The sequence below is a fragment of the Cucumis melo genome, chromosome 2 (assembly GCF_025177605.1).
Source record: "Cucumis melo cultivar AY chromosome 2, USDA_Cmelo_AY_1.0, whole genome shotgun sequence".
In the NCBI taxonomy this organism is placed as follows: Eukaryota; Viridiplantae; Streptophyta; class Magnoliopsida; order Cucurbitales; family Cucurbitaceae; genus Cucumis; species Cucumis melo.
Window position 1 is genome coordinate 15,253,303 of NC_066858.1, and position 22,389 is coordinate 15,275,691.

At 34.8% G+C, this 22,389-nt stretch overlaps 1 protein-coding gene and 1 long non-coding RNA gene across 3 annotated transcripts; one reads left to right on the forward strand and one right to left on the reverse strand.

Moving 5' to 3' along the window:
• Window positions 1-1,230: 1,230 nt before the first annotated feature.
• LOC127148238 (uncharacterized) lies at window positions 1,231-1,739 on the forward strand. Its single transcript, XR_007819089.1, has 2 exons — window positions 1,231-1,433; window positions 1,541-1,739. It is a non-coding gene; the product is annotated as an uncharacterized LOC127148238 (long non-coding RNA).
• Window positions 1,740-9,821: 8,082 nt separating this feature from the next.
• LOC103487435 (glucan endo-1,3-beta-glucosidase 14-like) lies at window positions 9,822-22,344 on the reverse strand. 2 transcript variants are annotated; one of them, XM_017044317.2, is made up of 6 exons: window positions 15,662-16,103; window positions 11,840-14,416; window positions 11,662-11,755; window positions 10,875-11,587; window positions 10,593-10,789; window positions 9,822-9,986 (listed from the first exon to the last, which is right to left on the reverse strand). In XM_017044317.2, exons 2-4 carry the CDS (start codon window positions 14,404-14,406, stop codon window positions 10,883-10,885), a joined length of 3,366 nt encoding a protein of 1,121 aa, XP_016899806.2. In that variant the 5' UTR covers window positions 14,407-14,416; window positions 15,662-16,103; the 3' UTR covers window positions 9,822-9,986; window positions 10,593-10,789; window positions 10,875-10,882. The 2 variants fall into 2 exon arrangements, with proteins under 2 accessions (XP_016899806.2, XP_050937576.1); XM_051081619.1 differs by lacking the exons at window positions 10,593-10,789; window positions 10,875-11,587; window positions 11,662-11,755; window positions 11,840-14,416 and adding exons at window positions 16,761-18,096; window positions 20,008-21,047; window positions 21,737-22,344 and having other exon boundaries at window positions 15,662-16,607.
• Between the last annotated feature and the right edge of the window lie 45 nt (window positions 22,345-22,389).

The following is a 22,389-nucleotide window of genomic DNA, read 5'->3' on the forward strand; positions in this document are numbered from 1 at the left end:
GTAGCTTTCTCTTCCGTTTTTCCACCGTTGCTTTCTCTTCCGTACCTTTTCCACAGTCGGTTTCTCTTTCGTCGCTTTTCCACCGTCTGCACGCCCTTCCTTTTTTAATCGGTTTGCACCACCCAAAGTATAGGTGAGTTGTTTCGTTTTATGCTTCTGTTCCTTCTTCAACCTTTGGATTTTTCTTCTGTTTTCTGCATGTATCGACAAAAAATACCGAGTTCTCAAAATTTTCTTCAAATTTTCTCCGGTTCTAACATTCTTCAAATTTTCAAATGGCTTTCCACCCATATTTGTTTTCCACCCGCACCGTCACTTTCCACCTTCTTCTTTTAGTACAAATTTTTGTTCCCCTTCATTCCGGTTGATTGTCTTCCGGTGAATCTTCTATTTTCGTTTCCCTTAATTCCGGTTGGTTGGCAAAATTAAAGATAGATCACATTTTATTTGGCATGATTTTATGGAGTGTTGAGATTTGATTCTAAACTTAAGTATTTCCGTTATATTTGCCATAATTTTAGGGAATAGTTGGAATTTGAATTTGAATTTTACTTGAGATTTGAATTTTGAATTTTTTAAATGATTTTCTGTTACTTTTTTGATGTTTTTGTTAATAGTTAATTATTGCATCATCTTTATCATTATCTTAGGAAGTATTCAATGCATTAAAATTTTAAGACATATTCATTGCATTAGTAGCTAAAGTTTGAATATATAATTATTGAAGGTAAAAATCGAAATAATTAAGAAATATTGAAACCAATTGAATATGTTTAGGAATCTTTGAAAGAATATAATAATTTTTTGATTTAGTTAATAATTATCATGAATGGGTGTGTTCATAAATACACTGTAATCGGATATGTGATATTTTATTTGATTTTTCGATCTCTTTAAATATATTGTATTTGAATTTGGGCAGTTCTCATGAGGGGTAATTTCGGACAAAAAAAAGTGGGAAACTATTTCAGGCAATTAGTTTAAACATAAATAAAAAAAAAAAAAAAAAAAGAATAACAGTTTGCTATTTTTCTAATTTCCATTCTTATATTTGTCATTTCCACGAATTCCCCAAACAATTATGTTCATTTGTGATAGTTTAGAAAATTTTGCTAAAGATAGTCTAGGGAGAATTCTCCCAACCACAAGAAAGATTAATTTAGGAAGCGTAAACCATTCCTTTTTGGAAGTAGTTCTTTGAAAATAAATAAAATAGAAGAAATACTTAGGGTGCGTTTGGGGGAAGGGTTGATTTAGGGAAGGGTTAGTGTTAAGATAAAACTAGTGTTAAGTTAAACCTAGTTTTATCATAACCCTTGTTTGGGGGAAGGGTTTAAAAAGGTAGTTTTATGATAATATGTGTTTGGGGGAAGGGTTAGGTGGGAAGAGTTAATGGGGATTTTATGATAAAATGTGTTTGGGGGAAGGGTTAGGTGGGGTGGATTAATGGGGATTTTATGATAAGATGTGTTTGGGGGAAGGGTTAGGTGGGTAGTTTAATGGGGATTTTATGATAAAATGTGTTTGGGGTAAGGGTTAGGTGGGTAGTTTTATGGGAATTTTATGATAAAATGTGTTTGGGGGAAGGGTTAAGTGGGTAGGTTTATGTGGATTTTGTGATAAATTTTATTTGGGAAAATTGTTAAATGGGGTGGGTTAATTAATTTTTTATGTTGTATAATATTTTTAAATTCAATTGTAAATATCATAAAAAAATTATTGCATATTTTTTTACGAAATCCTCGAATCCGTATTATTCTCCTATTTTATTTGTTGTATGTGTAATGTTATTAAATTAATATATACAGTTGGCCAAATTAAAATTAATTTCTGAACATATTGTGATAAATTTATTACAATTAATTTCTTATAAAGATAAAAAAATTATTCAATATTTCGAATGGCCGATAGCGAAGTCATCCAATTTTAAACCTATATAAATAGCCGTTATAACGCTTTTCGAAAATTCTGACTAGTTTCTTTCATTTAAAATAAACATTAGGAATGAACAAAAGAAGTTCTTGACAATACAAAATGCATAAACCATCGAATACATGATACAGAAAAATACGTAACGAAATAATAAGCAACACAGGTCACTACAAACAGAAACTATCTCTCTATGTCTCGTAGGAGGACTCTACAGAAGCCCTCCCTTTCATCCTCAGGCATGAGTACGAAACCCCGGAGGTCGTCCATACGAGACAAAAGATGCCTTTGCAATAACGCCCTATCCAAACTCGTAAGTTCTGGCATCTCACGCAATATGCGGAAAAATTCCGTGCGCACGTGGTTGTCATTTGCAAGGTTGCGTGCTGGCCACTGCGCAATCTCCCTGAGTTGCTCGTTTGTTTGCTCGAGCGCCACATGTATCGCTTCAAGCTCGAAGTCTCGCTGACTTCCCCTCTTCCTCTTCGATCCACTTGATCCGGTCCTACCATCTGAAGCGCGAGAAGGTCGGGATGCACGTACATCGTCCTGCGAGATGTCAACTCCCTGGCTGTACACGGGCGGGAAGTCCTCGTTTCCATCCCCCATATCAAATCTGTCATATCCGCCACCTGGCTCGTTAGACCCCACGTCCGCAAATGTCTCAGCGAACCGACCGGTCGCCCTATCCCGACCAAATACATATGTAAGCTCGTCGTAATACGGGAATGGTTTGTTCAGGAGTCCTTTCGCTGCAGGATGCGACTGCGGGCAGAAAAAAAATATGACGTATGAGTACTAATTTAAAAATTGTTTACTAAATGTAAATTGTTAACGTTGTGTGACGTTTAAATTATATTCCATACCCTAACCCAATTATCGAATAATTCCTTCTCCGCAACAATGCATTTCTCTTCATCGTTCCACCCAAAGCCACTGCACGCTGGGCCCCGCATTTCGGCAATGGCCTGGAACGTTCGCTTAAGTGTCTTGATCCTACAATCAATTACAGTTGTTGCTCGTACCTGACATCCAGGTAGTTTCTCTGCCATCATGCGTACCAACTGCGCAAGGTATCCTGGGCGAAATGTACCATTATCTGATTTCCAGCCCCCCATTGACACTAGCTCCATTAAACATTCGACAAGAGTCCCCTCCTCCTCCCTCGTCCAAACATGTCTCGGTGCACGATTTGAGGTTGACATACTGAGAATCAGAAATTAGAAAAAATACATGCAGTACATAAGTAATTTCACCATTAAACTCCAAAGTAAAATAGGCATGATACAAATTATGGCACGCGTACAATACATATGCAACAGCCCATATTAGTTTTTACAGTACATGTTAGAGACGATAGAATTGCGACGAAGTCATAAAAAACTTGTTATCTAAATATGTCTTAGCTAAGCGTTACGGAACTGCCAATCGGTGAACATCGATGCGGCTAGGTTGTCGCGCCACTGAGACCACTCGTTTGTTGTCTCAATGTACTGAATGTCTTCTGAAGCGGTGGTCGTTGCGTACGTGGAGTCCCCCTCGTCCTCGTCCTCAACGTCGTCGCAATATGTCATTTCCCTGTTGATCAAATTGTGAAGCAACGCACATGCTAGAATGGTGCGACACTGGACTTGCAGGGGATAATACGACTTTCCACGAAGAATGGCCCAACGACCCTTTAGAACACCGAACGCGCGCTCAATAACATTCCTTGCGGAGGTGTGCTTCATGTTGAAGTACTCCTTTGCATTTGTTGGCGCATTTGCAGCACCACGCCACTCTTGCAAATGGTACCGCTGGCCTCTGTACGGGGCGAGAAACCCCTCCGCGTTTGGATATCCAGCATCGCACAGATAATAATATCCTGTTATTAAATGGTTTGTTTATGAACTTTAGATAGGTAAGTAAGAAGCGACGGTGTTTTATTATAAACATGATATACCCTTTGGCACTTGTAGTCCATTTTCTCGTGAAATCGCATCACGTAGGATCCGCGAGTCTGCTGCAGATCCTTCCCAACCGGCGAGGACATAAACGAAATCCCCTTTCGTGTCACAGACCCCAAGAACGTTTGTGGCAATTTCCCCCTTACGCGTTCTGAAAGTAGGCCGATCTCCTGCGGGGACGTTCACCTTTATGTACGTCCCGTCTAACGCGCCAAGGCAGTTCTGCAGGTTCAAAGGAACACAATGAATTAACTGCGATGTACCTAAAGGTCAATTATAGTGAACTTGTAGGATGCCCACCTCGAAACACTTCCAACGTTGATCATTGCAGTTACTTGTTACCGGAACAGGTCTTTTTATCAACTCCTCGTACAGTCGAAGAACAGCCAACAATACGATGTTGAAATGTCGCGATACTGTCTCACCGGAGCGTACAAATTCTCGTTGTATGACGCGGTTCTTCACGTCATGAGCGAGGACGTGCAAGAACATTGCTACCATTTCCTCAACATCGACAATTTCAGTTGAAGAAAGACCAGCGACATTTCTAAGTAAATGGCATAGAATTGCGAATGTTCGCCTATCCATCCGCGTGCTTTGCCGACACACAAGATCTGACTCGTGTATCATGCGAAAGTAAGCAAGCTCCCTAATTCTATGGCGTGTATCGGGCGGTGTATGTGGGAGACGCTTATTGTTGTTCATTAATAGCTCCAACGTTAGTAAAATCTGACGTTGGGCCAACGTGAATGCAGTTAGAACTCCAATAAGTGTTTGTTCATCCATTACAATGTATGTACAGTTCCCTAAAAAGATGTACTATTTAAAATTAGTACAATATCGATATATTGTAAAAAAATATGTAGACTTAGTAATATCCCTATTTAGTAAAACTATAAACATAGAACAAAAAAATTAGATTATTTGAACAATTGAAATCCAAACAATAAAGAAGGTTATTTCAACCATTTTTACAATCTATTTTAGTTGTAAAATAAGTATTTTAAAAATACAAATGAAATTTTGCACTACACAATTTACATCAAAGTCAATACTAACTTTAATATATATATATGAATCTGTAATTACTACCCCTATTCATTATCATGGGAGTCTCCATTTTTCAAACTTAGAGCATTAAATATCTCCAAATGCACCTATTCTTTTTCCATTTCTCCTATTTTTCCACATCTGACTAAATCCACCTATACAACAAACCATCCTAATCATAATTAACTTTTAACTTAAATACCATTTGAATACTTCCAATTTGATCTTAAGTACTATCAAGAATAACCATTTTTTTTCTAGTTTTTTATTCTATGAGATTAGATTTCAAGGCTTCTATATTTTTAAGTATGAATTTCCATTAAATTCTCACTTTCCATCTCTATAATATTATTGTCCATCAAAATAACTATTTCATTGTAACTAATTTAAATTAATTAATAAATATCATTTTTAGTAAAAAAAAAAAACGAATAGAATGAATCCAAAATTTAAAAATCAAACTAGAACAAAATTCGAATTTGAAAAGTACAATTTGAAATAAATTTAAGACAAACTATAAATATAATAATGTTTCAAGTAAATTCATGCTTCTTTTTTTTTTTTTTTAAATTTTATAGGAATTATCCAAATTAATTTTGCATAAAACATAATTTTATACAATAGTTTTTATTACACTTTGTAATTATTTGTTGGTAGAAAAATAAAAGTTATAATTTATGTTTAAAACGGTTTGGAATAAATTACGAAAAAAAATGTGATTAAACGTTGGAACGTGTGTACTAAATTTAGAAAGCGTCAAACACATTTGTACAAACTTTATTACTATATAGAAAAAAAAATTGTTAAAAAACAGAAAATTAAAAGGATACATTATGTAACAAATTAACCGAATGTTCTATATACAAAATGTTTATTATAAAATTATACAAAACCGGAAATAAACGAAAAAAAAAAATACATTATCAAAGCCTACAAACGGCTATTACAAGAGTACCTCTTCAAATAATTTCGAACTCCTTCGTCGCAACGTCCTACATAAGAAAAGAATATGATTATTATTTCTAATTAAAACACAATAGAAAACGTATGAAAAAAAAATTAAATATACATACCTTTTTAGGACGATAAATTTAACTCGGAATGAAGATTGAATCGGGAAACCGTAAAAACAAGATTCATTTTAATTTAGTAGCCTCAGAGTTTTGATTCCATTCCAAAAAAATGAATGGAATTCCATCATAGTTATAGGAAAATAAATAAAGGACAGAAATGTATAGAAAACATATAGCAAAAAGCACATAGATGTGATAAGTTACAAGCACATAGAGGGTACAAAAGACACATGGTAACAGTAAAGAAGAAGAGAACTTACAGAATGTAACTTAAAAGCACAGAGATGATACAAAGAGGAAGAAGAATGCAGTGAATGAAAAGAGGAAAGGTGCCAATATATAGGGGAAATATGGGGCAAGTTGATAGGACTTAGAGGGAGGTCAACAAAAATATAAAGACCAACTGACATAAAGCATAGCATAGTCAAAGCCTATATACTAAAACCTATAACAGAAGCATACCCTACAAAAACATGGAAGAGACAACACTGGACAGAAAGGAAGAAGAGACAACACTGGACAGAAAGGAAGAAGAGACAACACTGGGCAGAAAGAATACAGAGAAGATTAAAATATATTTTGTAACAGAACAATTAAATAGAATAGAAGAGTGAAATTAATTTAGTAAGGAAATGTGAAGTCAAATCCATAGACTAAAAATACATGGAAGAGACAACAGAGAGCATATACAGAACAATAGATAGAAAGAATCCATATACTAAACATCCATATACAGAACAATAGAGAGCATAAAAATCCATAGACTAAAAATCCATAGAAAGAATACATATACAGAGAGCTAATACTAAAACAATTGTAAACAAAAAACAACAATTGTACAGAAATTTCAACTCATCATGAACTCAACAATTGTAAGAGTATTACAACAATAGAGGTAAACAATACAGAACAACAGAGAACAATTGTAAGAGTATTACAACAATAGAGGTAAACAATACAGAACAACAGAGAACAATTGTAAGAGTATTACAACAATAGAGGTAAACAATACAGAACAACAGAGAACAATTGTAAGAGTATTACAACAATAGAGGTAAACAATACAGAACAACAGAGAACAATTGTAAGAGTATTACAACAATAGAGGTAAACAATACAGAACAACAGAGAACAATTGTAAGAGTATTACAACAATAGAGGTAAACAATACAGAACAACAGAGAACAATTGTAAGAGTATTACATAAGACATAGGTAACAATACAGAACACATAAGAAATTGGTAAACAATAGAGAACAATTCAGCAAAAAATATTACTCATCATCGGCTTTAAAAAAAAGTGGATTGAGAACTCCAAACCTCCCTACCAAGCTCCAATGGGTACGTGAAGAATCTGTCCTATTGCCAATCGAAGGACCCGAGAGCATACAGAACACCACGGCGGCAAGAAGGTTTCAAGGAGCCAAAAGCCACGATTCCAAAAAGGAAATCGTGTTCGGAGCCAACGAATTCGTCGGCTTCAACGAACACAGAAGCCCTTTCGGAGTGAGAGAGACGGATGAGAGAGATTTAGAGAGAGATTCGGCGTCACGAAATCCGGTTTCATCGCGAAAACGCAAGGGCATAATGGTTTAATCGAGGGAGAAGACGAAACCATCGAATGGATTAAAGGATTTCCACGGAAAAAACCCTAATGGACCGGACAAAATATTACGAACAGAAACCATACAAAAATTGAGGGAGAAACCCTTTCGGAACGAGTGTATTAGAGGATGAAAGGAAGAAAACAAAAATCGACCGGACATTAGTAAAATGTACAGAAACCCTAGAAGACATGAGGTAGAAGACGAAACGGTTCGTGGTTTCCATGCGGGAAATTACAGAAACAAAGAAAAAGGAAAAATATGGAGGACTTTGATGTTGAGAAGAAGATGAAATCGATTTCAACGAAAAATCGAAAACGGATTGCGCTGAAGGACGAAATGAAATCGGTTTGAGGATGAATTTTTTCGAGGAATTTGATGTTGAGAAGAAGATGAAATCGATTTCAACGAAAAATCGAAGACGGATTGCGCTGAAGGACGAAATGAAATCGGTTTGAGAATGAATCGAAGACGGATTGCGCTGAAGGAGGAAACCGGATTCACGAAAACGCGTTATCGGCGTTCGAAGGAAAATGAAATCGTGTTAAGGAAACCCTAACACTAGGGTTTCCTTAACTTTGGGCCCAAACGGGGGTTAGGGTTGGGCTAACCCAACCCCACAGCCCAAACCCTAACCCCAAACAGCCCCTTATTGTCTTAGAAAATAATAAAAGAAAAGAAAAAGAATACAGTAATATACCTTATATATATATATATATATATATATATATATATATATATATATATATTAGTTGAGGCCACTAATTTCTTCTGTCAACAACTAAATTAATATTAATAATAATAATAATAATCAAATTAAATTAATATTAATAATCTCCCTAAATATCTTTTAAATCCTCTCCTCATAACTCAATGTTTCCCTAATTATGTTGTTCATATCTCTATCTTGCTTATTTCTTCGATTTTTTTTTTCGCATATCAAACATCTTGGAAGAGAATAATTTAAAAACATTTTATTTTTTTTTTAAGGTGGATTTTCATTCTTATTTTCAAAAGATTAATGAGTTCGTTTAAAGAGTTGTTAAGAAGGAAACACCTCCAAACAAAGATTTATCAAAGGAGAATAATGAAAGGAATAAAATAAATTATAAAAGTATTTTTTTTATTAATTTAAGAAAATTAGAAAATGATCAATTAATATACCTCTATGAGTTGACTGTACACCATAAATTTATTAGGTAAACAACAATTACAAGAATATAATAATAAATATATATATATATATATATATATATATATATACAACAAGCTTTTGAAAAAGAAAAATCATAATATTAAATTAATTTAATAATTTCTCCCTATATGGTTTAATTCCTGTGTCTGTGTCCCTCTCTCCATCTTCCACCACATCCATAATTATGTACACACATCAATTTTAGGTGGCCAAAAAATTTAATTGGCCTATATAGTGTTATTAAAATAACAAAGCAATTCAAGAAAGTGAAAATGTGTGATTCTAGACTATGATTGCGTTGTATATTCATTTTCTATGGTTAGTTTTTTCAATATCATGATTTCTTACAATCAACCTCATACTGAGACCAATCTTTGAAAAGGGAACAGACAATATCAACATTTATTTTAAAGCACCTATACTCCAGCAACCTCCACCAAAGCCTAGCCAAACCATTTATCTCCCACCCTCGCTCCGACAAAGTAACAACAACAACCTGACCAATCGAGCAATTTGAGACTTCCCCTTTCCTAGCAATTTCTTTGATATAATGGAGAATCCATTTAATTTTGCAATCAACAAGGGCAATAGGTATCAAATCACTATCCTTATCCCAGTCATCCCAAATTGCCCAAAAGAAAATCCTAAAGAGGAGGAAGTCCAAATCAGTAACCTTATCGCAGCATCCACACAGAAAAGTCGCAAGCCTAAGCTATTGCCCCCAGTCTGCAACCCATCAACAGTAAGATATTTATTGACATCTTGAGAGCACGATTACACAAGAAAAGAGCATGTACAATAGACTCAACATTACTCCCATAGCACAAACACCACCTCTCAACTTGAATTTTTGTCTTCGCAAGATTCAATTTTGTAGGAAGAATACCAATGAAAGCCCTTCACAAAAAGATTTAATTTTCGAGGGGAGAGACAATTTCAAACCTTTTTCCACCAAATAGAATTATGTCCAGCAAAAGAATAGGAGACTTGATTTCTAAGTTGAATAAAAACCTTAATCAAAAAGTTCACAAAATTAATTACATTGATATACCAAAGTTCAATTGACAAAATTTAGAACATATTTCCTAAAAAAAGAAAAAGTTTGTTTACAATGTTCGTTTCAAACAATAAATACATAAAAAAATACATCATCTCTCATCGTAGACGTCATCTTCGAACAAGTCCATACCTATAATCACATTGAATATAAAATACATTGTTTAACCTTCAAATAAACCAAAAAGGTGCCAACAACCAAAATTCTAACAATAATCAAACTAACATCCATGATCAACCAACCATTTTATAACAACTCAACAAATTCACTCCAACATCAACTTACCCCATAAGAACTCAATGTAACAACTTTGACTCTTTGTAAAAAACAATAGAATACTTTTACTCCTTGCATAAAAACTAACTTTGACATGTCCACATAAGGTACAATGACATTGAGATCTTCAAAGTACCGTTTAAGTCCCCCCGGCCTCCCTCAAACTTTACTCCATGATCAAACTTTACTCCATAAAAACCCAACATTTAAGGATGCAAAAACTAAGTCCAACTAAAGATAACCATAATTGCAGGATATTGAGAACCAATCATTCGAATGCAAAAGCTAAGTTTAACTAAAAGTTACTATAATTGCAGGATAGCCAGAACCAATCATCAGAATACAAAAGATAGGATTAACTAAAGGTTACCATAATTGCAAGATAGCCAGAACCAATCATTTGAAATAAATCTATCTATCCTCAAATTAAAAAAAAAAAAACAATTAGAAATTTATACATACCTTAAGTTCAAGGTCCTCTTTATGCTCATGTCATTTCTTCAATCATTTTTTTTTTTTCATTTCTTCCATTTGTCGGGCATGCATCTCTAACATTCTATGTGTGATGAAGATTGAAATTTTTTCATGTTTGTGGGTGTATTTCTCCAACTCAATATTTCGAGAGTGGTCACGTGTCTTACGAGTGGATTCAGAGCCATCTAAGAAAAAAGAAGTATTAGTGTTAACTCATGTAAAATTATGAAATTCACTTAAAAGTGTCATTCAAGTCACGAGTCAACTAACCTAAAGTGTCATGATTCACCGTCGCTTGATCTGTTTTGAGGAGATAATTGTTCATCATCATCGTTTATGAAGTTGTCAACAAGATGCTGAACAACTGATCTTTCCACCATTGTAGGATCAACGTCAACTCTACATAGAGTGTCATCCTCAATGTGTTCATCTACATGATGTCCAACAACAATTTCCAAAACATCCAACTGTTCATTTTCAACATCTTCCACTTCAAGCACATCTGATGTATGTTTATTTTGGACCATTTGAATAACTTTCCAACTGGTACCATATTTTGGGTCATCAAGATAAAATACTTGTTGTGCCTCGTCCGCAAGAATGAATAGTTCATCAACAAACCAAAAATGTGACGTGTTGATTGATTTGCATCCTAATTCCACTCGTGTCCTATTACTTTTCTTGTTATCTGTGTCAAACCATCTACACTTGAATGCCCAAACACGTCGTCTAAACACATATTGAAAGTCCAACACTTCATCTACAACGCCGTAGAAATTATTGTCAGTACTTCCATCGCCACTGTTTTTATTGACTATCATGACTCCATTGTTTTGTGTAGTACGTCGAGAATCATGCTCTACCGTGTGAAATCGTACCCCATTAACAATGCATCCACTGTAAGAGCGAACCTTAGATGAAGGTCCCATTGCAACTGAGAATAAATCATCAAAAAGGTTTTCTCTCTCACGCATTTGTAGAACCTGAAATTTGATATACATAAATATAAATCCTCAAATAAGATATATCAATTTTCAAATTTATATACGATATATACCTCAGCTCTAAACCAATCAGGAAATGCTCGTTCATGTCTTCTATATAAGTCTAAAGCGGTTTGAGCTTGATGACGTATCAACCTCAAGTGTTGCCTAAAGTTGATAATTGTAAGGTTGTATGAAGACAATCACAAAGACTTAAAATAGTGAGTGAAATATAAAGTTTGAAATACGTACTTGCGATAATCTGTTATTTCTTTACAATTGTTAAGGATGTACCAATGTACTTGTTGTTTTTCTTCCGGTGATAGAGTTCGTAAAGTTGACGCCCCTAATGGTTGTACGCTTTGCCTAAACACTTCAAATTCACCAAATACCTCATCATCCATAATGTTATCATCATTTCGATCATCTCTATTGAATCGTGTTTCAATCCCACTTAGATAACAAAAATTCTTTAATTCTTTCATCACATATGCTTCTGCAATAGATCCCTCAGGACGTGCTTTGTTCCGTACAAATTGTTTTAACGTTCGTAAACTTCTTTCAATGGGATACATCGAACTGTAACTAATCGGGCCAACAACTTTGGTTTCATATGGTAGGTGAACGGCAAGGTGTATTATTACATCAAAGAAGGCAGGTGGAAATATTCTCTCCAATTTACAAAGTATGACTATGATATCTGATTGTAATCGATTCAAATCACTTATACGCATCGTTTTTGCACACAAGTCACGAAAGAATCCACACAATTCAGTAACAGCAATAGACACATTTTTCGGTAGATATGCTCGAACTCCAATAGGGAGAAGTCGATGTAGCAAAACGTGACAATCGTGTGTTTTAAGACCTGCTATTTTCCCGTCGTTGTCATTCACACATTGTGAAATATTAGAAATGAATCCATCAGGAAACTTAACTGACTTCAAAAACTTGCAAAACGCAATTCGCTCACTATTAGTCAACGTATATGTTGCATGTGGCTTTACAAATCTGTTACCGACTTCTCTTAAGTGTAATTCCTTTCTTATTTTCAAATCTTGTAGGTCTAATCGAGCATTTGTGGTATCTTTCGTTTTTTCTTCAATATTCAACAATGTGCCAACCAAGTTGTCACAAACATTTTTTTCAATATGTATTACATCCAGTTTATGACGTAATAGTAGTCTGGACCAGTAAGGAAGTTCAAAAAAGATACTTCTCTTAGTCCAATTGAGAGCTCGCTTTCTTTTTTTATCTTGCTTCAATGGGTGTTTACTCAGAACTGGAAAATTCAATGAATCTAATTGTTGTAAGATATCATCTCCGTTTATTACAACTGGAGGAGACCTACACTCTACCTTTCCATCATGTTGCTTACTTTTACGCCAAATGTGGTTTTTTGGAAGAAAACGACGGTGTCCCATGAAAGATATTTTCCCTCTTATCTTGAATGACGATTTATCTTCCATGCATGTGGGGCATGCCCGATAGCCTTTTATACTCCACCCGGATAAGTCACCATATGCAGGGAAATCATTAAAGGTCCACAACAAGGTTGCATATAATTGAAAGAACTCACCAGTAAGAGAATCATAAGTACGCACACCAATAGTCCATAATTGTTTCAATTCCTCAATCAACGGTTGTAGGTAAACATCAATTTCCTTACCAGGAGATCTTGGACCGGGTATGAGCAAAGACATGAAAAAATTAGACTCTTTCATGCATTTCCAAGGTGGTAAATTATAAGGAATTATCACCACAGGCCACATACTGTAGGAGGTACTCATATTCCCAAACGGATTAAACCCACCTGAAGCTAATCCCAAACGAACATTCCGTGAATCTGAAGCAAATTCAGGAAATTCACGATCAAAATGCTTCCAACCCTCTGCATCAGCTGGATGCCTTAGCACATCATCTGTTTCGACTCGATTATTTTTATGCCATCTCATGTCAAAAGCGCCTTCTTCGGATGCAAACAGTCGTTTTAATCTCGGTATTAATGGAAAGTGATGCAATACCTTGTGCGGAATTTTTTTTCTTTTGTCATCATTAACTTTGTATCGAGACTCACCACAAATTGGGCAATGTTGCAAATCTCCAAATTCCTTCCAATATAATATGCAATCGTACTTACACGCATGAATAGACTCATATCCCAGGCCTAAATCATGCAATTTTCGTTTAGCTTCGAAAAATGAAGTAGGTATAATGGTACCCGCTGGAAACGCTGCTTTTAACATTTTTAGTAACATGTCAAAGGATTTGTTACTCCAACCGTTGAGAACTTTGATACGCATCAATTTAACTAAAAAGTTCAAGGAAGAAAATTTTGAACAACCAGGGTATAGTTCATTGCGTGCTTCATTCATTAAATCCTCAAACAAGCTTGTTGTATCTTGTTGATCATCGTCAAAGGGCATTTCATTCTCGAAAGCTTCTTCTGTTTCTTCTTCATTTTCAATCGGAACTTGTAAATCATTAAGAAGATCCAACATTTCATTCTGTTCAAAAAGGTTGCTAGTTCCTTCATCATCATGATGTAAATGAGTTGCAACTCTTTCTAAACCTCTAGGCAAGTTGACTCGCTCTCCATGATATATCCAATTCACATACGAGGGGGATATTCCAACTGTTAATAGATGTCGCTCCACACCCTCTAATGACTCCCACATTGAGTTCATACATTTCTTGCATGGACATCTTGTTCGTCCAGAATCATTAACATGAAGCTTTGCAACCTCTAAAAATTGGGACACTCCCTCTCTATACTCAACCGACAATTTATTTTGAAGTTTGATCCAATCTTTGTTCATCGTCAAAGACCTAAAAGATAAATAAGTTTGATTATTGAAAGTTAGCAACAATGGAGTGTAAAGGATTTAAACTATGGATCTCTTGATCATTATCACACATAAAATATCAGTATTTCATTAATAAATGCTCCTATAGTACAAACCCTCCAATACTTATATCACTTATATTGTATGGTATGATACATTTTAAAATGTTTGACTTGGTGCAATTCTATATGTATTGTTATTGATGAAAAACTTGGAGTACTCTCAATAATCAAAATTAAAGATAAAAATAAAAAAAAATAAAAATAAAAAATAAAGAAAAAGGAAGGAAGGAAGGAAGAAAGAAAGAAAGGATAAGCTCTCTAGTCTCTATCTAAGCATGAACTTGCATATCCAACATTTTATCTAAACACTTCAATTTCTCTGCTCCTTCACTCAACCAAATTTCTAAGTGTCTATACAAAGCTATGGACTTTGTAAAACTTTACATATAGACCAGAATCATCATATCATACAAATTAGGAGGATTGGAGCAAGATTTCTAAGTGTCCATATAAAGTTGGCAAAAAAAAAAAAAAAAGCATTTTCTACACACATAAATTTATGCAAGCGAAGATTTGAAACTACTTCAAAAGTTTGGCTCATACAACTTTCAAATGTTCTATTTTAATGTTTGAAAGATAATGATACTTGTACTTTTAATCCTTTTTATACATCAATCAAGTTTATGATATATTACTACCTTTGTTTTTTTTCCTTAAGTTATTTGTTTCGGGTCGTTCAACAAATATGTAGTACATATTGAACTTCATCAACTACAATTAATTTATATAATGTCTTAATTATTGAATTATATTAACTTGCAATTTTCCACCTTAACAAAATCAATTTCTTCACATCTCTACGTAATAAATATATATACTTATTAAACTCCATATAACAAATGTTAAACTTCTTCGAACAACACAAACGATTTTACAGAACAAATTAAGATTTTAGAACAAAATTTAAATCTAGCTTAAATAAATTAGAAAAGATGGAGGCTGATCTTGGGAGGAATTTTAAATTTACTTTTACCCCTTTAATATCAATTAATTGACCACAAAAGTTAGAGATTCAAATTCATTTGAGCTGTTTCACCATTCAACAAAAAAGCATCTAACTCTGTGTCAACCTAAAATCAATCAAAATATACTTTTTGGCCTCTAAATTTTGTCCAACGTAAGCAACACTACAAGAAACAACCAAATCTGTACTTTTCTTGAGTTACCGGAAGAAGGCGGTGGCGGCACGGTGGAACGAGGCAGAGGTGACACGGGCTGGCGGCGTCTCACTCACTTTTCCTTTCTTCTCGTCGCTTCGTCTCTCTGTTCGCTCTCTTCTCTTCCAGATTTGTATTTGGTTCTCTTCCAAATATGTATTTGGAAGTGGGTTTTAAAAGGGAAACTCCGACGCACTAAAACAAGTGTCGGAAGTTCCCGGGTAATCCGACGGGCGTACCTAAGGATGCAAAATCGGGAGATATAACCCTAATTTTAAAATGGCACACGAACTGCCGACGATGTAGGACGCCCGTCGGGAGTTCCTGCATATCTTTACCAACAGGACGCTGTGAGATACACCTACATGCCGACACGTTATTTCGGTTATTTTACCAGAAAAATTAGTTAGAGAGATGATCTCAATGTTGGAAACATCCACTATTCCTATTCTTTTCTTAAGGCTTGAGAGTTGAATAATTTGATTCAAATGGAATATAGCAAACGCCAAAATGATATTAAAGATAAATTAGCGGCGTTGACAGAACCTCGTCAACTTTTTGCGCTAATTAAGCCAATCATGTAATTAATACCAAACATCAATCATGACTTATAATTAATATATTATTAACATGACAGCCATGGACACGAAGGCAACAGTGAATATGGAGGCCATAATACTGGCGACAGAGTTTGGTGGCGGTGGAGCAGTAACAACAGTTGGAGAATCAGGGGAGCTCGGTGTCGATGACGATTGTTGGATGTTAGTGATGGCAATTTTCTGACCGGCGGAGCAGTGGCCTGGGACGGTACAGATGAAAAAGAGATCGTCGAGAGTCTTGATAGTGAACAAGAATGGAGATGTCGTGTTTATGAATTTGAGATTGTTGGTGTCACAGTTGTCGTAACCTTCTTTTGTCACTCCGGCCACATTGTGATCCATCAGGAAGTTGAATACTGCAACCATAACAAAATCAAACATTAAACTAAAGTTTCTTTCTTGTCGACGTTAAGTTTTGCTAGAATACATCCAAATATAATAAAATATCATGTTTTACTAATGATAGACTCGAATTTATTATTTGTGTCTACTTGTTAGACAAATCAAACCTAAGACATCTCCGACGGTAAACTTTAGATCCTCCCAATTGGAATACCAGTTGGGGTCGTTAGGACGCAGCCAACCACTGGTACCTCCGATGAAGATCTCCAACGCCTCTCCCGTATGAAGCACAGTGGTCGCCGCCACCGCTGCCACCAGAAAAACTATCCCAATTCTCATTGGAAAAACGTAAACAATATGGCTCATGAGGGCCTCAATGCATTCTATATATATATATACACACACACGCACACACAATGTAGGTGTTGACTCTGAGAACAAGAGAAAGGATATGTGTTTGCAAATTTCTTTTTAAAATTCGAAAACAGATTGCTATTTAAAAACACAAAAGGATAACTCCCCTCAAAAGTCAGTACATATCATGATAATGCAACCCTGCCCATTAAAATTAATATGATTTGTGATCTCCATTTTTATATATTTATGTACATAGACATATATATCTAAATTTTTTTAGATGACCATTATCAAGAGGTTGATAATGTAGGATATGATTTAAGGATATTCAAGAACTTTCACACATGATTTCAATTAGGCTTAGTTTGTTAAGGTAGATTTGGAGGGAGTATTCTTGATTGTTGAAGGACAAGACTCCAGCCAAGTGTGTCAAATTATATAGCAATAAGCAAACAAAGATGAAGAATTTTCCTATGTGTGTTAGTTTTTTTACCAAAAAATTTAGTTACAGAGATGATCTCAATTTTGTAAACACAACCAAGAAGGTTCCAAAATTTATAATCTAAAAGAAAAATTGTTGTCATCTATCTGAGAGAGCACAGGGAGGTTAACATGGTTAATTTTTAAAAGAAAATAAAAAAGAATCGCCATCAACCATAAAATAAACACTTTTTAGTTTATAAAAGAAAAAAACAAAAATGGTATGCAGAAATAGAGTTGAGTTTGTAAATTGAACATATGAAGACTAAAATAGAAGAGATATGTTGATGATGAGAAACATGAAATAGCAATGGAAGGATGCTGAAATATATTTAAACTTTATACTCTATAAAAAGTTTAATGATAGCATTTGTTCTTTAATAATTCACAATATACATTTTATTGTGACTAATCTTTTATTAAAAAAAAATATATCAGTAATTTTCTAGTGTACATCCATGAAAACAAGAATATTCCCTGAACCGAAAAATTTATACTGTTTGGCGAAACTTTTGAATGTAGGCCAGGACAATCAATGACATTTGATTGGGAATTCAAAGTGGCAAAACTTATATTAACCCATCATTGCAAGAATAGAAGCATTGTTAAAGCAGATGTTATTGCTACTGAGATTTGATGCTCATAACAACCTCTACCTCCCTTTTCCTGCATAAATGAACAAAAGCAAGAATATTTACCACATCAGAGATTTGTATTCTACTCAAAAGAAACTCATCTTTCTCAAAAAACCAAATTCAAGAGATTCTCAATTTCCGATCAAATATTCTGGTGATATTAATTATGCAGAAGTTTCAAGAACAAAAACCGTATGAAAATTTAAGAATCACAGACACTTTAGGAGCTAGTTTGTCCGTGTTAGACGCACATTAGTGTAACAAATGTGTTAGACATGTATAGAATAATTGTTGAGTAGACTAAAAAGGCACACAAATGGCAATAAGAATGACTTTTGATTGTGAAACACATCAGCTAAGTTTTTTTACACATATAAATGCATCAATCCCTTTACTTGTTTTTTAATATACGTGTTCTTGGTGCCCCAGATTTTTATGACGTGTTTTTGTGTTCATGTCTGTGTCGTATCCATTCCTCGTACCCATATCTGTGCTTCTTAGATGAATATAGACTGTTCGAATACAACAAAGTTGGATCACCTATAACATTTATTGGGTTTGGACTAAATATTAGAAGAGTAGTTGTCCCACATTTGAAAATTTCAAGAAAGTGATGGACTCAAAACACAAAAGGAGATATGCCTGTGGTTTGTAATCATCAAAATTTGAAACACTCAAAGCTTAGTATACTAGCTTACTTGTGTGAGTGGTATAATGCTTTGATAAAATGTTCTTGTCATCGTGGAACTTTTCTAGTATGGAGTTTTTTCTCCGGTTTGGAATTTTTCACTTACCTCCCAGTTTTATTGCTTTATTTGAACTTATCTACTAATTTTCTGTTTATTCCTGCAGTAGCAATGGGATGTTTTTTCCCAGAAAAATCCGCTGTTGTTTATTAGGTTCTCCTTCTCTTCAAAGCTAAGATGTCAAATCCAATAAGAATTGAATTTGGGACAATAAAAGTCGTATGTGAAGTGAGATTCATACCATTTCGTTGTTACAATCAAATGTGCATATTAGTTGTTGAGATAATTTTTGTGCTGCAAAAAGAAATTATTGAACTGTGGATGGTAGTAATTGAAGAAGCAACGGACAATATGCAAAAGGGTCAATACCCATTTCTTACATGCCATAATTCTTTCTTCCCTGTTATTTGCCTCCAATAATTCTATATCATGAACTTTTAAAAAGTCAAAATGTACTTCCAGGACATGTTGGGTTCCAGTTACGAATGCAGATTCTATGCTTTTATCTTCCCTCATTCACAATGGAGACAGAAAATCATATATACTCGAGAAATTATCTAAGGGAGAGAAAAAAAGAAAGATCGTCATCTAAATATTCCAATCTAATCAAGTCACTAATTTTAGTAGATTATCTTAATCCCTCTTCAGTAACCATAAAAGCCTTTAATCATTTATCTTTCACGAGAGACAATCAATCAGAAGGTCAGGTCAGAGAGCTGTCAACTAAGAAGCTCGAATACAAATAAAACACAACAAGAAAATGTTGACACGTCCTTTTTAGAAAGAAAATTAGGATATGGCCATGGAAAGGACATGTCTATTAGCACATATAATGTGTTTAAGCATTCTATATAAAAATTAGTTTGATGTATTTTGCTATCAAATTATTAATTTTTTCATATATATGTCTATTTTGTATATGTTCCACGTTTAATAAATGATGATTCTATTTTGACTTTGTACATCTAGCATCCAACTCATCTATTATACTAACTTAACAAGTATCTAGTACACGTCTAACACAAATATCAGTGTGTCTGATATGCGTCAGACACAAACATGCAAGTCAAACTAAAGTGTTTGTGTTGTTTAGTTTGTTAACAAGCCAAATGTAGATAAACTTCTGTGTCTATGTTGAATAATGTCATTGCAGAATGAAAATTCTCTTTGGCTCATAATGAAACAAACTTTCATACCTTAATTGTTGAAAGTAGTGAACATGCAGATGAAGATTGAAGTCCCTGGAAGCCAATATCATATGAAATGCTTCCATCAGGTTTGAAAAGTCCATAGTTTCTCTCAGAAGTAGGTCCCCACTTCAAATTCTCATTAAACAATGCAAAGATATATGCCTTAACCACATTTTTTGGTCTAAGAGGAGTTCCTTTCTTCTTGGCAAGCCGTTTCCGCAAGTTATAATTGTATGTCCGTGCATTATCTATAGTAGCTGCTTTTTCATTGTCATCTCCATGTGAAGCCCATCCTGTTTCTGTAACTATGACTTCCATATCTTTATATCCAGCATCTTCCAATGCAGCATAAGCTGCATCGATCTGAGCATCAAGCATGTTATCATAATGCAGGTGAGTTTTAGGATCATAAATCCCTTTTGTTGATAGAAAAAGAGCATAATTAATATCAATATTTCCAGGGTCACTCATGTAGGCTAGAAATGGGTATGCGTTTAAACAGAAAGGAGAGCCAATCTGTGAGAAGAATTGCAATAGAGGCTTCATATACTGAGCAACATTATCTCTGAATTTACAAGATGAGGGAGGAAACGAGTTAGAAAAGACGGCTTGGGAATGTGCTGTAGTTATCTGAATTAGACCATCTAAATCGAGTTTCTTTACAGCATTATAAACATTTTTGGCTGCACCCAACAATACTGTCCATAACTCAAAGTCACTCCCTCCCAAAACTTCATTACCTATAGCAATCCCACAAATTAGGGTGTCTGGAAGGAAGGGCTGCACATTTTGTTTAACCCAGTTCATGGCATGATCTTCATTCGCACTCATATCTTTCAAGTTTTCATTTGGAATGCTAATAACAATCTCTAGCCCAGTCCCACTGAAGGCCTTGAGAACACTGTGATCGGCATCATAAATCCTAACATTCTTTATTTTAGCAGCTCTAAGAAGAGTAACTACTTTATCAGGTGAAGGGATGTTATTTGCAATTCTTCCATAGTTTATTCCATAGGTCCCAGTGAATGCTTCTACTGTTAACAAAGCTGCAGTAAAGGTGGAGATAATTTCCATTAATCACTCTGTTCTAAGATAGGTCAAGACGATAGACAATAATGTAACTTCAAAATGCAAGATTAAATTGTAAATCCACAGAAATATTGTGCAGCCAACCAAAGGAATTGAGTTGGGTTAACAAGTATCACTATCAAGCCAGCAGGCGTTCAGAGAATGCAGAATTGTATCAAATTGGCCAAGAGAATATAAATTCAGAAGAAAATTCTAATGAACATGGAAAGGTAGAATTCACTTCAATCCTCAGCTATAGAACTTTCTCACTCTTATCCTCATGGAAGACTACTCGATCTACAATGCAAACTTGAGCATCAAAACCAAAGGGCACGAACTAGAAATACTAAGTAGGATCACAAGATGGAATTTTTTAATGAATAATATCAATTACTCAAGAACCATTGAAGACATCCTAACATCTTTATGTAACAATCCACTTCCTACAAAATCATTTTTCACATAATTGAGCATACTGGAAAGACAGGTCTCACTACCAAGTAACAAAAACTAGTAGAGTAAGATAAATTTACTCTATCAATATTTCAGACATATTTATTGTTAAGTCATAAGCTCCACCAGTCAATACAAAGAAGATCATAACATAATCCCAATCTAAAACAAGGTGAAGAAGAAACAGAAAGAGAAGGGAAAGAAAAGCAAATACCAGGAGGAATAGAGAAAACAAACAATAAGGGAATCAAGTGCTGAAAGAAGCAAGAGCCCATCATCATTTCCACTGGGACAAACAGAAGAACTTAAAGAAATGAGTAAATTTCTTTAAATAAGAATTGCGATTAGGGGTGATTTAAAAAACTGCAAAGCTCCGCTTCTTCTTCCTCCTCCTCAGGCATGCCATAAGCAAAAAGATTCACCCCACCTATCTTGGATTGAAGTTGAAAATGGAGGTCAAATGGGGTTTTTGGTTTCTGGGTTTAAAGTTTGGGATCTGGGTAGTGATGGAATGTCTCCCTTTCTTTCCTCCACAGCTAATTGATGTTTATAAGTGAAGTCTTTTGTTCTATCCGCTTTGGTGAGCGTTGAATAGAATGGAATTGACATTATGAGCATTAATGGTGTATTTTGGGTGCTAAAATAATTCCCCGTGGCCTTTGTTGACCAATTAGGAACTTTTGGAATGAGCTTTACCATTGGCGATTGCCTCCATTTTGACATCGGATGGTGACGGCTGCACAGTACTTACAATTGTTCTTGGGTGGAATGATCTTCCTTTGGGCTCTCTTAAAATTTCCAATGCATAACAATGATAAACGTTACTGACTGCAAGTACTGAAATTTTGGGTTCTACAACCATGGTGA

Bases quoted from the DNA above. Each gene is read 5' to 3' on its own strand.
- LOC103487435 (XM_017044317.2), bottom strand. From the start codon at position 14,406: ATGAACAAAGATTGGATCAAACTTCAAAATAAATTGTCGGTTGAGTAT. The intron at 11,756-11,839 runs GTACGTATTTCA...TATCAACTTTAG, and splicing joins GAAATAACAGATTATCGCAA to GCAACACTTGAGGTTGATAC. The intron at 11,588-11,661 runs GTATATATCGTA...ATCAAATTTCAG, and splicing joins CTGATTGGTTTAGAGCTGAG to GTTCTACAAATGCGTGAGAG.